General features: G+C 47.5%; 1 protein-coding gene across 3 annotated transcripts in view; it reads right to left on the reverse strand.

The window, feature by feature from the left end:
• The window catches only part of LOC144486467 (X-ray repair cross-complementing protein 6-like), a 70,358-nt gene that overhangs the window by 21,499 nt on the left and 34,637 nt on the right, over nt 1-14,222 (reverse strand). For all 3 annotated transcript variants that reach the window (XM_078204505.1, XM_078204504.1, XM_078204506.1), the window contains exons 5-8: nt 13,266-13,404; nt 10,390-10,644; nt 4,809-4,992; nt 1,186-1,372 (exon numbers count right to left, since the gene is read on the reverse strand). In XM_078204505.1, the coding sequence (XP_078060631.1) occupies nt 1,186-1,372; nt 4,809-4,992; nt 10,390-10,644; nt 13,266-13,404 (765 nt within the window). The remainder of the gene's footprint in view (nt 1-1,185; nt 1,373-4,808; nt 4,993-10,389; nt 10,645-13,265; nt 13,405-14,222) is intronic.

Consider the following 14,222-nt stretch of genomic DNA (forward strand, 5'->3'; position numbering starts at 1 on the left):
ATCTCATTACCATTCTATCTTTGCCTTGCACCATTATCTCTTCTGTTATTTAATCTCTGCTGCCTCCCCTTTCACTCTTTCCAGCCCTCCGTGCATACCTTCCTTCTGTACCTGTTTGAACCCTGTGGCATGTCTAACGTGGGCTAGTTGTAAAGAAAAGTCATCGACCTGAAACATTAACTCTTGTTTCTCTCTGTACAGTACGCACAAGGGATACAATAAAAGGGGAGTTCTGTTACTAGATGAGTAATTCAGAGGTTTTGACTAATGATAGAAACAGAGAATCCCTACAGTGCAGAAGGAGGCCATTCATTCCATCAAGTCTGCACCGACCACAATCCCACCCAGGCCCTGTCCTCATAAACCTATGCATCTACCCTAGCTAGTCCACCTGATACTAAAGGGGCAATTTAGCATGGCCAATCCACCTAAACCGCACATCTTTGGACTGTGGCAGGAAACCGGAGCACCCGGAGGAAACCCACGCAGACACGGGGAGAACGTGCAAACTCCAGATAGACAGTGACCCAAACCAGGAATCGAACCCGGGTCCCTGGTGCTGTGAGTCAGCAGTGCTAACCTACTGTGCCACCATGCCATCGATCTAGAGGCACGAGTTCAAACCACACCACAGCAACTGGGGGAGAAAAAGAGAAGATGCTGGAAAATCTCAGCAGGTTTGGCAGCATCTGTGAATAGAGAAAAGAGCCAATGTTTCGAGTCTGGATGACCCTTCGCCAGAGCTGTATAATAAAGGGGAAATTAGTCTGTGATCATGAAATTACCCGATTGTTGTTAAAAACCCATCTGGTTCATTAATGCTCTTTAGAGAAGGAAATCTGCCGTCCTTACCCGGTCTGGCCTGTCCGAGGATCCAGAACCGCATGGCTGACTCTCAACTACCCTCTGATTGACTTAGAAAGCCACTCAGTTGTGTCAAAAGTCATGATGAAACTGCACTGTGGATGTGCCTTCACATCGCAGAGTGCAGCAGGTGTAGAAAACGCCCCATCATCGCCTTCTCGAGGGCAATTAGGGATGCACAATAACTCACATCTCGTTCATGAATTAAGAAAGAGCATTTTCTGTTTGTATTTCAGATTACCAGCATCCGCAGTGTTTTGCCTTTGGTCAGGCAGGAGTTGACGTTTTAATTCAGCACGGTATAGGTTCACCGTCCTTTACCTGGGCCTTCTTGGTGTCGCTGGGCAGGAGCAGACTGCCCGTCGCCCCGTTAAACCAGCGGGTTTTGGTTTTGACGGGCTCGTTGCTTTCTCGGTACAGGCGGACGGCACTGGGTTTCCTGGCACACCGCACGAGATTGTAAACTCCGATTGAAAGTTCCACGCCTTCTCCCAGCTTCAGGTTCAGCCTGGCCAAAACAAAACAAAAAAAAAACAGGACATCAAATACAAGCGGCACCGGAACAGAGAGTTTAACAGGGGCTGAAACTCAAAGACATTCTGATGCACATTAAGCGGTTGAAGAAGGCGGCAGTTTAGGGATGGGGGGCGGTGGGGTTTAAGCCAAGGTCCTGACGACTTGGTCAGTTGGATGTAAAAGATCCCACAGCACCACATGGAGGATGGCACGGTGGCACAGTGGTTAGCACTGCTGCTTCACAGCGCCTGGGACCCGGGTTCGATTCCCGGCTCGGGGCACTGTCTGTGTAGAGTTTACACATTCTCCTTGTGTCTGCGTGGGTTTCCTCCGGGTGCTCCGGTTTCCTCCCACGTTCTGAAAGATGGGCTGGTTAGGGTGCATTGACCCGAACAGGCTGTGGCAACAAGGGGAATTTCACAGTAACTTCATTGCAGTGTTAATGTAAGCCTTACTTGTGACTAATAAATAAACTTTACTTTGGAGAGCAGGGAAGCTCTGTCCTGTCAAATTAACCTCCAAAAAACAGATCTGGTCATTATCTCACTGTTCAAGTGTGTGTGGAAAATAGTTGCTATGTTTACCAATGTTTGTGAGGAGGATTGTCAGAGGATGCAGCAGGATATAGATAGTCTGGATAGACTTGGGCGGAGAAATGGCAGATGGAATTTAATAAGAGTTTTAACAACACCAGGTTAAAGTCCAACAGGTTTATTTGGTAGCAAACACCATTAGCTTTCGGAGCGCTGCTCCTTCATCAGATGGAGTGGAAATGTGCTCTCAAACAGGGCACAGAGACACAAAGATCAAGTTACAGAATACTGATTAGAATGCGAATCCCTACAACCAACCAGATCTTAAAGATACAGACAATGTGGGTGGAGGGAGCATTAAGCACAGGTTAAAGAGATGTGTATTGTATACAGACAGTCTCCAGGTACACGGTACCTACTCTTGCAACTCGGCCAACGTTGTCTCCCTGATACGCTGCAGGAAAGGATGTCCCGAGGCATGGTACATTGGGAAAGCCTTAGCAGACGCTACGACAACGGATGAATGAACACCGCTCGACAATCACCAGGCAAGACTGTTCTCTTCCTGTGGGGGAGCACTTCAGCAGTCAGGGGCATTCAGCCTCTGATCTTCAGGTAAGCGTTCCCCAAGGCGGCCTTCATGACACACGACAGCGCAGAGTCGCTGAGCAGAAACTGATAGCCAAGTTCCGCACACATGAGGACGGCCTAAACCGGGATGTTGGATTTATGTCACATTATCAGTAACCCCCACAGTTTGCCTCCTGGACTTGCAGAATCTCACTGGCTGTCCTGTCTGGAGACAATACACATCTCTTTAACCTGTGCTTAATGCTCCCTCCACTCACATTGTCGGTATCTTTAAGATCTGGTTGGTTGTAGGGAATCGCATTCTAATCAGTATTCTGTAACTTGATTTTGTGTCTCTGTGCCCTGGTTGAGAGCACATTTCCACTCCATCTGACGAAGGAGCAGCGCTCCGAAAGCTAATGGTGTTTGCTACCAAATAAACCTGTTGGACTTTAACCTGGTGTTGTTAAAACTCTTACTGTGTTCACCCCAGTCCAACACCGGCATCTCCACATCATGACTAAGATGGAATTTAATCCAGACGAATGCGCCTCTGTTTTCTCAGAAGACAAAGGAAATTTGCTATGTCCACTACGACTCTCACCAACTTTTACAGATACACCATAGAAAGCATTCTTTCTGGTTGTATCACAGCTTGGTATGGATCCTGCTCTGCCCAAGACCACAAGAAACTACAAAAGGTTGTGAATGTAGCCCAATCCATCACGCAAACCAGCCTCCCATCCATTGACTCTGTCTATACTTCCCGCTGCCTCAGCAAAGCAGTCAGCATAATCAAGGACCCCACACACCCCGGACATTCTCTCTTCCACCAAAAGATACGGTCACGTACCAACTGACTCGAGAACAGCTTCTTCCCTGCTGCCATCAGACTTTTGAATGGACCTACCTTGCATTAAGTTGATATTTCTCTACATCCTAGCTATGGCTGAAACATTTTTCACTCTCTCCTTTCCTTCTCTATGAATGGTATGCGTTGTCGGTATAGTGCGCAAGAAACAATACTTTTCACTGTATACCAATACATGTGACAATAATAAATCAAATCAAATCAAAGATGATGCATTTTGAAAGGTCCAATGCAGTAGGGAAATACACAGTAAATGGCAGGACCCTTAGAAGCATTAACATGCAGAGGGATCTGGGCGTACAGGTCCACAGTTCCCTGAAAGTGGCAACACAAGTGGATAAGGTGGTCAAGATGGCGTATGGCATGCTTGCCTTCATCGGTTGGGCCATAGGGTGCAAAAATTGGCAGGTCAAGTTGCAGCTGTACAGAGCTTTAGTTAGGGCATGTTTGGAATATTGCATACAGTTCTGATCGCCACATTAAAAGTTTACCAGGATGTTACCTGGTTTGGAGGGTATCAGCTATGAGGAGAGATTGGACAAACTTGATTTGTTTTCATTTGAACGTCAGAGGCTGAGGGGCGACCTGATAGAAGTCTACAAGATTATGAGAGGCGTGGATAGAATGGATAGTCAGAGTCTTTTTCCCAGGGTAGAAATGCCAATTACTAGGGGACAGAGGTTTAAGGCAAAAGGGGGAAAGTTTAAAGGAGATGTGAGAGGCAAGTTTTTTTACACAGAGGGTGGTAAGTGCCTGGAACTCACTGCCAGAGGAGGTGGTAGAAGCAGATACAATAGCAACGTTTAACAGATACATGAATAGGCCAGGAATGGAGGGATACGGACCGCGTAGAGACAAAAGGTCTTTAGTTTAGAAAGGCATCCTGTGTCCAGACGCAGACTTGGAGGGCTGAAGGGCCTGTTCCTGTGCTGTACTCAATTCTTTGTATGGCCGATTCCTGTCAAAGTAACATGATGCACTTTATGATGTTTCAACATAAGAGATGCAGCAGAGAAACAGGCCATTCAGCCCAACAGCTGCATGCCAGTATTTCCGCTTCCTATGAACTTTCTCCCTCCCCTCTCCCTTTCGCGTTATCAGCGTAACCGGCCAATGATTTTCTCTCTCATGCTCATCCAGCTTCTCCGTAAACGCAGCTACACCATTCATTACAACCCTGTGGTAGCCAAGTTCCACATTCCCATCATTCTCTGGGTAAAGAAATTTCTCCTGCATTCCTGGCCTGGTCACTACCTGGTGTTGACGGCTTCTGGTTTCGCTCTTCCCTGCGAGTGGAAACATGCCCTGAGTGCCTAATCAATGAAGATCGTCCGTACATTTGAGCAGATTGTGTGCATGAACACGGACGTTCTGTCTGCCAAGGTCCGCAGGGAGTACATTAGTAACTCTCCGAGGACCCAGGAGACGCGGTGCTACTCTGAGTGACTGCTGACCTGGTGACGGTCCTCTTCTTGTAGTCCTTGGCCCACACTTTCCGAAGCAGATCGTCCAACCTGGCTGACCCCTCGCCTTGCACAGCTGCATCCCCATCCTCTGATACACTGACAATGTCGCAGTAAAAGAGAGACATGTCAAACCCACCAGGCTTCTTCAGATGCATCAGGTCAAGGATGATACCTGTACACAGACAAGGGCAGAGACAAAGACACGCCATTCACAGCATAGCAGCAATAGGCAAAGCTTCTGTTATTATTGCTCGCGAGATAATGGGCGGGATTTTAAAGCCACGCTCACCCCCCAGGGTCCATGTCCCGCTCGCTACGATTCCCGTGGTGGGCGGGACGGGAAAATTCCGCCCAGTCTTTTGACAAAAATGATCAGCAATTTTCCCTGCAACGTTTCTCAGATTCTTTAAGTTGGAGCTAGACCCAGTTCTTGACGAGGGTAAAGATTGTGAAGTACAAAAAATCAGATTTGATCTGTGATCTCCTAGACTGGTTTTGGTTGCCTGACGGGTTTGACTTTGGGCCTGTTTATTTGCCTTGATTAGCAGACTATGTCGGTGACTGTGGGGGAAGGGGCGGGGGGGAGGGGGAGGGGGGTGGGGGGCGGGGGGGGTGGAGGGATAGAATGAGGAAAGAGAGGAAGAAGTGTTTAGTTCCGGTCTTCGTACCATCACGTCACAGGGCAAGCTGGCGTGGACTGCAGGTCTTACCCTTCCCTTTAGTTACCCTTTCCCTTTAGATGCTGGCTGGCAGGACACCAACCCATGTTGGAAACAGCCTTCTGGCCATCCCTACAGAACCACGCTTCAGGTGACAATCAGGACAGTGGAAGCAGTGAAGGGGTTGTTCGATGAAGCTCCAATGCACAGTACAACACTGGTCTGGCCACTACACTGTCTAACCCTGCTTCAACACGACTGAATAGTTTGAAAGGGAGAAGAGTGGGCCTAAGGCTAGTATTTTAAACTTAAATAAAGGCAACTATGTGGGCATGAAAGTTGTGCTAGCTAAGTGAACTGGGAGATTAGGCTAGGGGACAGATCAATAGACAAGCAGTGGCAGACATTTAAGGGGCTATTTCAGAATATTCTGAATAAGCAAATTTCTACTATTAAAAAGATTTGGAGGGGGAGGACCCACTTCTGTGGTTAACTAAAGAAGTTAAGGAAACTGTCAAACTTAAGCATATAACTGCAGGCCAGAGGATTGGTTAGAATGTGAAGAACAGCAGAGAATGACCAAAGGTTAATCAGGAGAAAGAAATTAGACTATGAGAGGAAGATGGCTAGAAATGTGAAAACTTATAGCATGTGTTTCTACAGGTGTTTAAACAGGAAATTAGCAAGTTAAGTGAGTCCTCTAGAGAGTGAGAATGAACCATAGAATCCCTACAGTGCAGGAGGAGACCATTCAGCCCATTGAGTCTGCACCGACTCTCCGAAAAAACATCTTACTCAGGTCCACCCAATCGATTTATCCCTGTAACCCCATGCATTGACCATGGCTAATCCACCTAACCTACAGTATCAGGGGAATTAGCTGGGTAAATACATAAGGTTATGGGGATAGGGCCTGGGTGGGATTGTCAGTGAAGACTCAATGGGCCGAATGGTCTCCTCCTGCACTATAGGGATTCTATGATTCTACACATTTTTGGACACTAAGGGGCAATTTAGCATGGCCAATCCATCTAACCTGCACATCTTTGGACTGTGGGAGGAAACCGGAGCACCCGGAGGAAACCCACGCAGACATGAGGAGAACATGCAGACTCCACACAGGCTGTCACCCAAGCCGGGAATCAAACCGGGTCTCTGGTGCTGTGAGGCAGCAGTGCTAACCACTGTGCCACCACGTCCCCCAATGGGTAGACAATCGTAGATAATATGAAGATGGCCAACAAAATGAACACATATTTGGATTTTGTCTTCACTGGAGAGGATACATAAACATTCCAGAAATATCTGTAAATCTGGAGGTGGAAAGGGGAGAGGAACTTGGTGAAATTACAATCATTAGAGAAGTGGTTTGAGCAAACTGATGGAGCTAAGGCTGGCAAGTCTCCGGGTCCTGATAGACTTCATCCTAGGGTCTTGAACAAATGAGGTGGTAGATACATTGGTGTTAATTTTGCAAAATTCTCTAGATTCTGGAAAGTTTCCATCAAATTGGAAAGTGGCAAATATAACCCCTCTATTCAAGAAGGGAGGGAGGCCAAAAACAGGAAATTATAGGCCAGTTAGCTTGACATCTGCCGTGGGAAAATTGTTAGAATTGATTGTTAAGTCCAAAGATGCGCGGGTTAGGTTGATTGGCCATGCTAAAATTGCCCTTAGTGTCCTGAGATGCGTAGGTTAGAGGGATTAGTGGGTAAATATGTAGGGATGTGGGGGTAGGGCCTGGGTGGGATTGTGGTCGGTGCAGACTCGATGGGCCGAATGGCTTCTTTTTGTGTTGTAGGGTTTCTATGATTCTATGAAGGAGGCTATAGCTGGACACTTATAAAATCCCAAGGTAATTGGGAAAAGTCAGCATGATTTTGTGAAAGGGAAATTATGTTTAGCCAACTTAATGGCATTCTTTGAAGGAGTACCATATACTGTGGATAAAGGGGAACCTGTAGATGTGCTGTACTTCAATTTCCAGAAAGCAAAGCAAGAAGAACAAAGAAAAGTACAGCACAGGAACAGGCTCTTCGGCCCTCCAAGCTTGCGCCGATCATGATGCCTGTCTAAACTAAAACCGTATGCACTTACGGAGCCCGTATCCTTCCATTCCCATCCTATTCATGTATTCGTCTAGTTGCCCCGTAAATGCCGCAATCGTACCCGCTCCCACCACCTCCCCGGGCAGCGCGTTCCAGACATTCATCACCTTCTGTGTAAAAAAAATTGCCTCGGCACATCTCCTCTAAACTTTTCCCCCATGCACTTTAAACCTATGTCTCCTAGTACCTGACTTTCCTACCCTAGAAAAGAGCATCTGACTATCCACACCGTCCATGCCTCTCATAAGCATTTGATAAGCATCAAAGATTATTGTGAAAAATAAAAGCTCACGATGTAGGGGGTAACATTTGAGCCTAGATAGAAGACTGGCTGGCTGGCAGAAAACAGAGAGTATGTATAAATGGGTCTTTGTCTGATTGGCAGGGCAGGAGGTCATGAGCAGAGTCTTGTAGAGGTCTGTGCTGGGGCCTCAACCTTTTACATCAATGGCTTAGATGAGGGAAGCAAAGACATGGGAGATACATTTGCAGACAGTACAATGATAGATAGGAAAGTATGTTGTGAAGGGGACGTGAGTTTGCAGATGAATACAGATAGGTTGAGTGGGCAAAAATCTGGCAGATGGAGTATAATGTGGGAAAATGTGAAGTTGTTCACTTTAGCAGGAAGAATAAAAAAATCAGCATTACTTAAATGGAGAATAATTGCAGAATGCCGAGGTGCAGAGGGATCTAGGTGTTCCTGTGCTTGAATCACGAAAAGTTAGTATGCAGGTACAGCATGTAAATGAGAAGGCTAATAGAATGTTATTCCTTATTACAAAAGGAATTGAACACAAAAGTAAGGATGGTATGCTTCAGTTACACAGGGCATTGGTGAGACCGCATCTCAAATACTGTGTGCAGTTTTTGTCTTATTGAAGGTATGGTGGCACAGCGGTTAGCACTGCTACCTCACAGCGCCACGAACCCCCGGGTTCAATTCCAGCTTTGGGTCACTGTCTGTGGAGTTTGCACTTTCTCCCCGTGTCTGCGTGGGTTTCCTCCGGGTGCTCCGGTTTCCTCCCACACTCCAAAGACGTGCAGGTTAGGTTGATTGGCTATGCTAAATTGTCCCTAATGTCAGGCGCATTAGCAGGGTAAATATGTGGGGTTACAGGAATAGGGCCCGTGTGCAATTGTGGTTGGTGCAGGCTTGATGGACCAAATGGCCTCCTTCTGCACTGTAGGGATTCCATGGGATTCTAAGGAAGTGTGTAAATGAGTTGGAGACGTTTCAGAGGGGGTTTGCTGGATCGGTAGCTGGAACGAGCGGTTTATCTTATGGGAAAAGGTTGGGCAGACTGGGCTTGTTTCCACTGGAGTTTAGAAGGGTGAGGGGTGACTTGATTGAAGTAACTGAGATCCTGAATGGTCTGGACAAGGTGGGCATGGAAAGGATGTTTCTTCTTGTGGGAGAGTCCAGAACGAGTGGGCTCTGTTTTGAAATTAGTGGATGCCCTTTTAGGACAGAGATGGAGAGAATTGTTTTCTTTCAGAGGGTTGCATGACTTTGGAACTCTCTGGCCGGAATTTACTGGCACGTCCGCTCGAGGTTCGCACGATCCCGCCCGAGGCTAACGGAGTATGCCGTTCTCCGAGCCTCACCCACCCCTGGAATCAGGGCAGGCGTGCCGGTAAAATTCCGGCCTCTGTCTCAGAAGACAATGGGGGGTCACTGAAAATCTTTAAGGCAGAGGTAGAGAGATTCTTGTTAGGCGAGGGAATCAAAGATTATTGTGGGTAGATAGGAATGTGGAATTTGAAATACAAACGTACAAGGGCGGCACGGTAGCGCAGTGGTCAGCACTGCAGCTTCACAGATCCAGGGTCCCGGGTTCGATTCCCGGCTCGGGTCACTGTCTGCGTGGAGTTTGCACATTCTCCTCGTGTCTGCGTGGGTTTCCTCCGGGTGCTCCGGTTTCCTCCCACAGTCCAAAGATGTGCGGGTTAGGTTGATTGGCCATGCTAAAATTGCCCCTTAGAGTCCTAAGATGCGTAGGTTAGAGGGATTTGCGGGTAAATATGTGGGGGTAGGACCTGGGTGGGATTGTGGTCGGTGCAGACTCGATGGGCCAAATGGCCTCCTTCTGCACTGTAGGGTTTCTATGATTTCTATGAAGGCATGATCTCATTGAACGGCACAGCAGGCGGGAGGGGCCAAATGGCCTACTTACGCTCCAATTTTGTGCGAAGCACTATTTTCAATCTTGTCAAATCCATCCATTGCCTCAGCCCTCCCCGTCTCTGCGACCTGCACCCCAGTCCGATAACCCTCTGAAATCTCTGCTCTCAGGTGACAAGCTGAGGAAGAGGGTCTGCAGTGACCCAGAGGGTCAAGGATCGGAGGGGGGGGCGGCGGCCATAAGCCAGAGGGCTGGTAGCAAGAGGAAAGGTGAGGGAGTGGAAGAGGCGGGGAGCTGGAGGGGCAACGACAGGGAGGGTCAGCGAGTGAAATGTCTGGCACGTGGGAGATTCGGCAAGCATGATGGGCAGAAAACCGGAGCGAAGTATATTTATATCTTTAAATTGATTTCATTTCAAAAGTTATTTCATCGACCGCTATAGTAATTCAGCAACGTTAAATATTTTCACTCACAGGTTATCATATTGAGAAATGTCCTAGACTCTAAAGACAGCTTTTACATTGGTTTTAATGGGAAAACCTGATTTGTTTAAAGTTGTTTCACATAAAGTTGCACTTCACGGCAATGCAACTGCAATCTTAAGTGAGGACTTTGTGATTCAACATCTTTGAACCAGTCGCTGACAAATGCTTGATGGTAACAGTGGTTTGCCTACCTGTCTCTCGCAGGTCATTGGCCTTTGTTCTGGTCAGTCGTGCTTTGGAGCTGTCTTTAGCATGTGGGTTGTCATTGTTGGTGAACAGCATGATGCGCTTGTGGCTCAGTTTCAGCGTGACGTCACTGAAGAGATTGGAGCAGACCCAGAGAGCATCACTCAACGAGTCATCGGCACTGTGGCCTATGTTCTTCTTGAAGGACTTGTTCCCCTTCTCCCCCTCATACTGGTCCAACTCCAGTACTCGCTTAGCACCTGAGCCCAGACAGAGAGAGTCAGATTAGAACATCAATCTATTAAACACACCAGGGGAGGCGATGGTCCAGTGGTATTATCGCTAGACTCTTAACCCAGAAACTCAGCTAATGTTCCGGGGACCCGGGTTCGAATGGCGCCACGGCAGACGGTGGAATTTGAATTCAATTTTTTTAAAATCTGGAATTAAGAATCCACTGATGACCATGAACCATGGTCGATTGTCAGAAAAACCTATCTGGTTCACTAATGTCCTTTAGGGAAGGAAATCTGCCGTCCTTACCTGGTCTGGCCTACATGTGACTCCAGATCCACAGCAATGTGGTTGACTCTCAACTGCCCTCCAAGGGCAACTAGGGATGGGCAATAAATGCTGGCCAGCCAGCGACGCCCGTGTCCCACAAATGAATAAAAAACAGGAAATGGCCCATGTTCTTTTTACATAGATACAGGATGATGACCTATTAGGGACAGAGGCCTCAGAAACCTGCTCTTACACTTTCAAACTTAAGGATCCTGGGGCTAGAACTCTCCTCCTCCTCTTGGCTTTTTAATTTTTCTTTTATAGGATGTGGGCGTTGCTGGCTAGACCATCTCTTATTGCCCTCGAGAAAGTAGGTGGTGAGCCGCCATCTTGAACCGCTGCAGTCCCTGTTGTGTAGGCACACCCACAGTGCTGTTAGGGAGGGACTTCCAGGATTTTGACCCAGTGACAGTGAAGGAACAGCTGATATATTTCCAAGTCAGGATGGTGAGTGGCTTGAAGGGGAACTTGCAGGTGGCGGAGTTCCAAGATATGTGCTGCCTTTTTCCTTCTAGATGGTAGAAGTCATGGGTTTGGAAGGTGCTGTTCATAAGTTGATAAGATATAGGAGCAGAATTAGGCCATTTGGCCCATCGGGTCTGCTCCGCCATTCAATCATGGCTGATATGCTCCTCATCCCCATTTTCCTGCCTTCTCCCCATAACCTTTCAACCCATTCCCAATTAAAAATCTGTCTAACTCCTCCTTAATTTTACTCACTGTCCCAGCATCTGCCGCACTTTGGGGCAGCGAATTCCAGAGTTTCACAAGCCTTTGGGAGAAGTAGTTTCTCCTCAACTCTGTTTTAAATTTGCTGCCCCTTATCCTAAGACTATGACCTCTCGTCCTAGAATGCCCCACCGGCAGAAGCATCCGCTCCACGTCTACTTTATCCTGTTGAAGGAGCCTTAGGTGAGTTGCTGCAGAGCATCTTACAGATGGTACACACGGCTGCCACTCGGTGGAGGAGAGTGAGAGTGTTGAAGGTGGTAGATGTGATGCCAATCAAGTGGACCGCTTTGTCCTGGATGGTGTCGAGTTTCTTGCGTGTTGTTGGAGCCGCACTCATCCGGGCAAGTGGGGAGTATTCCATTACACTCCTGACTTGTGCCCTGTAGATGGTGGACAGATATTGGGGGAGTCAGAAGGTGAGTTACTCCCCGCAGAGTTCCCAGCATCTGACCTGCATTTGTAACCACAATATTTCTATTCCACCAGGACCTCAAAACAATGCATCCAAGAACTTGTGCGTTTTGAACCTCAGTCTGAGCTGTCCTGCAAAATGGTGCCTCTTGCCAGCCAGAGTTCCCCACACCTCCAGTGGAAGTGGGCTCGAGGAGACACATGTTCTGCTCCATGGAAACAGAATCTCATCTGGATTTGAGCCGTCCGCTTAGCGGCTCTGGACGGGCTGAGATTGCGGTAATTAGCAATTAGGTCCAAGAATGGGCATTTAATCTGGAGTTTCATAGAGACTATTCTTATTAGCAGAATGTTCATTCCGTTCCTGTGGTTCAGACAAGTCCTGGAGAATTGTGAGTTGTAAACATGTGAAATTTATTTTCAAGTTTTGTGGTTGAGGCAGAAAGGATGTTAATCCAACTGGACAGAGGTACAAAGGAAATGGGATCAAGGAAATATCGAATTTTACATACATGGTGCCACGGGTGGCACAGTGGATAGCACTGCCATCTCACTGCGCCAGGGGCCCGGGTTCAATTCCGGCCTCAGGTCATTGTCTGCGTGGAGTCTGCACATTCTCCCCGTGGGTTTCTTCTGGGTGCTCTGGTTTCCTCCCACAGTCTGAAAGACGTACAGTTAGGTGGAATGGCCATGCTAAATTAACCCTTAGTGTCAGGGGATTAGCAGGGTAAAGACATGGGGTTGCGGGGATAGGGCCTGGGATTGTTGTCAGTACTGGCTCAAATGGCCTCTTTCTGCACTGTAGGATTCTATGATGAGGATTCAGTCCATCATGCCTGTTGCCTGCTCTTCATATCAGTGATCCAATGAGAAGACGGTGGGTAAATGTGAAAAGTGCAACCAAAAAGCACCAATTGCATTGATATAGGGCCTTTCCCAATCCCAGATGTCCCAAAACGCTTTACAGTCAATACTTCTGAAGTGTATTCCCAGTATTCCGGCCAATAGTTACTTCTCAATCAACATCACTGAATCAGATTGCCTGGTTATTGTCACTTTACTGCTCCCAGCTGCGTACCTACACCACAACGTGCACAGAGCAGAGTCCCAAGGGAGGGACATACCCCACACCGAGTTTAAACGGACTTGCTCCAGATCTGGGGGATAAACTTGCCTGGTGTGTCCAAGTCGTGGAGGACATAAACATGCTTGAAGTCAACAGAGTTCTTGTGCTTCTGAGTCCCGAAGAACACGACAGCCAGAAGGTCACGGTCGCTGCTAATAATCTTACTGGTGTAAACCCTGTGGACACACTGCAAGTAGAGAGAGTCTAATCAGTCAGCAGCACTATCAACCGACCTTTGCGGAAGGATGTATTGGCCTTGGAGGGAGTACAGAGAAGGTTGACCAGGTTGATACCGGAGATGAGGGGGTTAGCTTATGAGGAGAGATTGAGTAGATTGGGCCTGTACTCGTTGGGAGTTTAGAAGGCTGAGGGGAGATCTTATAGAGACATATAAGATAATGAAGGGGCTAGAGAGGGTAGAGGCAGAGAGATTCTTTCCACTTAGAAAGGAAACAAGAACTAGAGGACACAGCCTCAAAATAAGGGGGAGTCAGTTTAGGACAGAGTTGAGGAGGAACTTCTTCTCTCAGAGGGTAGGGAATCTCTGCCCATTGAAGCAGTGGAGGCTACCTCATTAAATATGTTTAAGTCACAGGTAGATAGATTTCTGATCAATAAGGGAATTAAGGGTTATGGGGAGTGGGCGGGTCAGTGGAACTAAACCACTATCAGATCAGCCATGATCTTACTGAATGGCGGGGCCGGCTTGAGGGGCTAGATGGCCTACTCCTGCTCCTATTTCTTTTGTTCTTATGTTCTTAAAACACTCAGCACACGCACACACAGACACAGGGATAACATGCAAACTCCACACAGACAGTGACCCAAGCCGGGAATCGAACCTGGGTCCCTGGCACTGTGAAGCAGCAGTGCTAACCACTGTGCCACCGTGCTGTCCCTTTTGCACGGTAGATTTTCTTCACAGTATTTTTGAAAAACATCAGGACAAATTTCAAAAACCTTTTTTGAGGTAAAAATGTGCCTTGAATGTTTTCAAGAAGAGGG

The sequence above is a fragment of the Mustelus asterias genome, unplaced genomic scaffold (assembly GCF_964213995.1).
Source record: "Mustelus asterias unplaced genomic scaffold, sMusAst1.hap1.1 HAP1_SCAFFOLD_350, whole genome shotgun sequence".
NCBI lineage: Eukaryota > Metazoa > Chordata > Chondrichthyes > Carcharhiniformes > Triakidae > Mustelus > Mustelus asterias.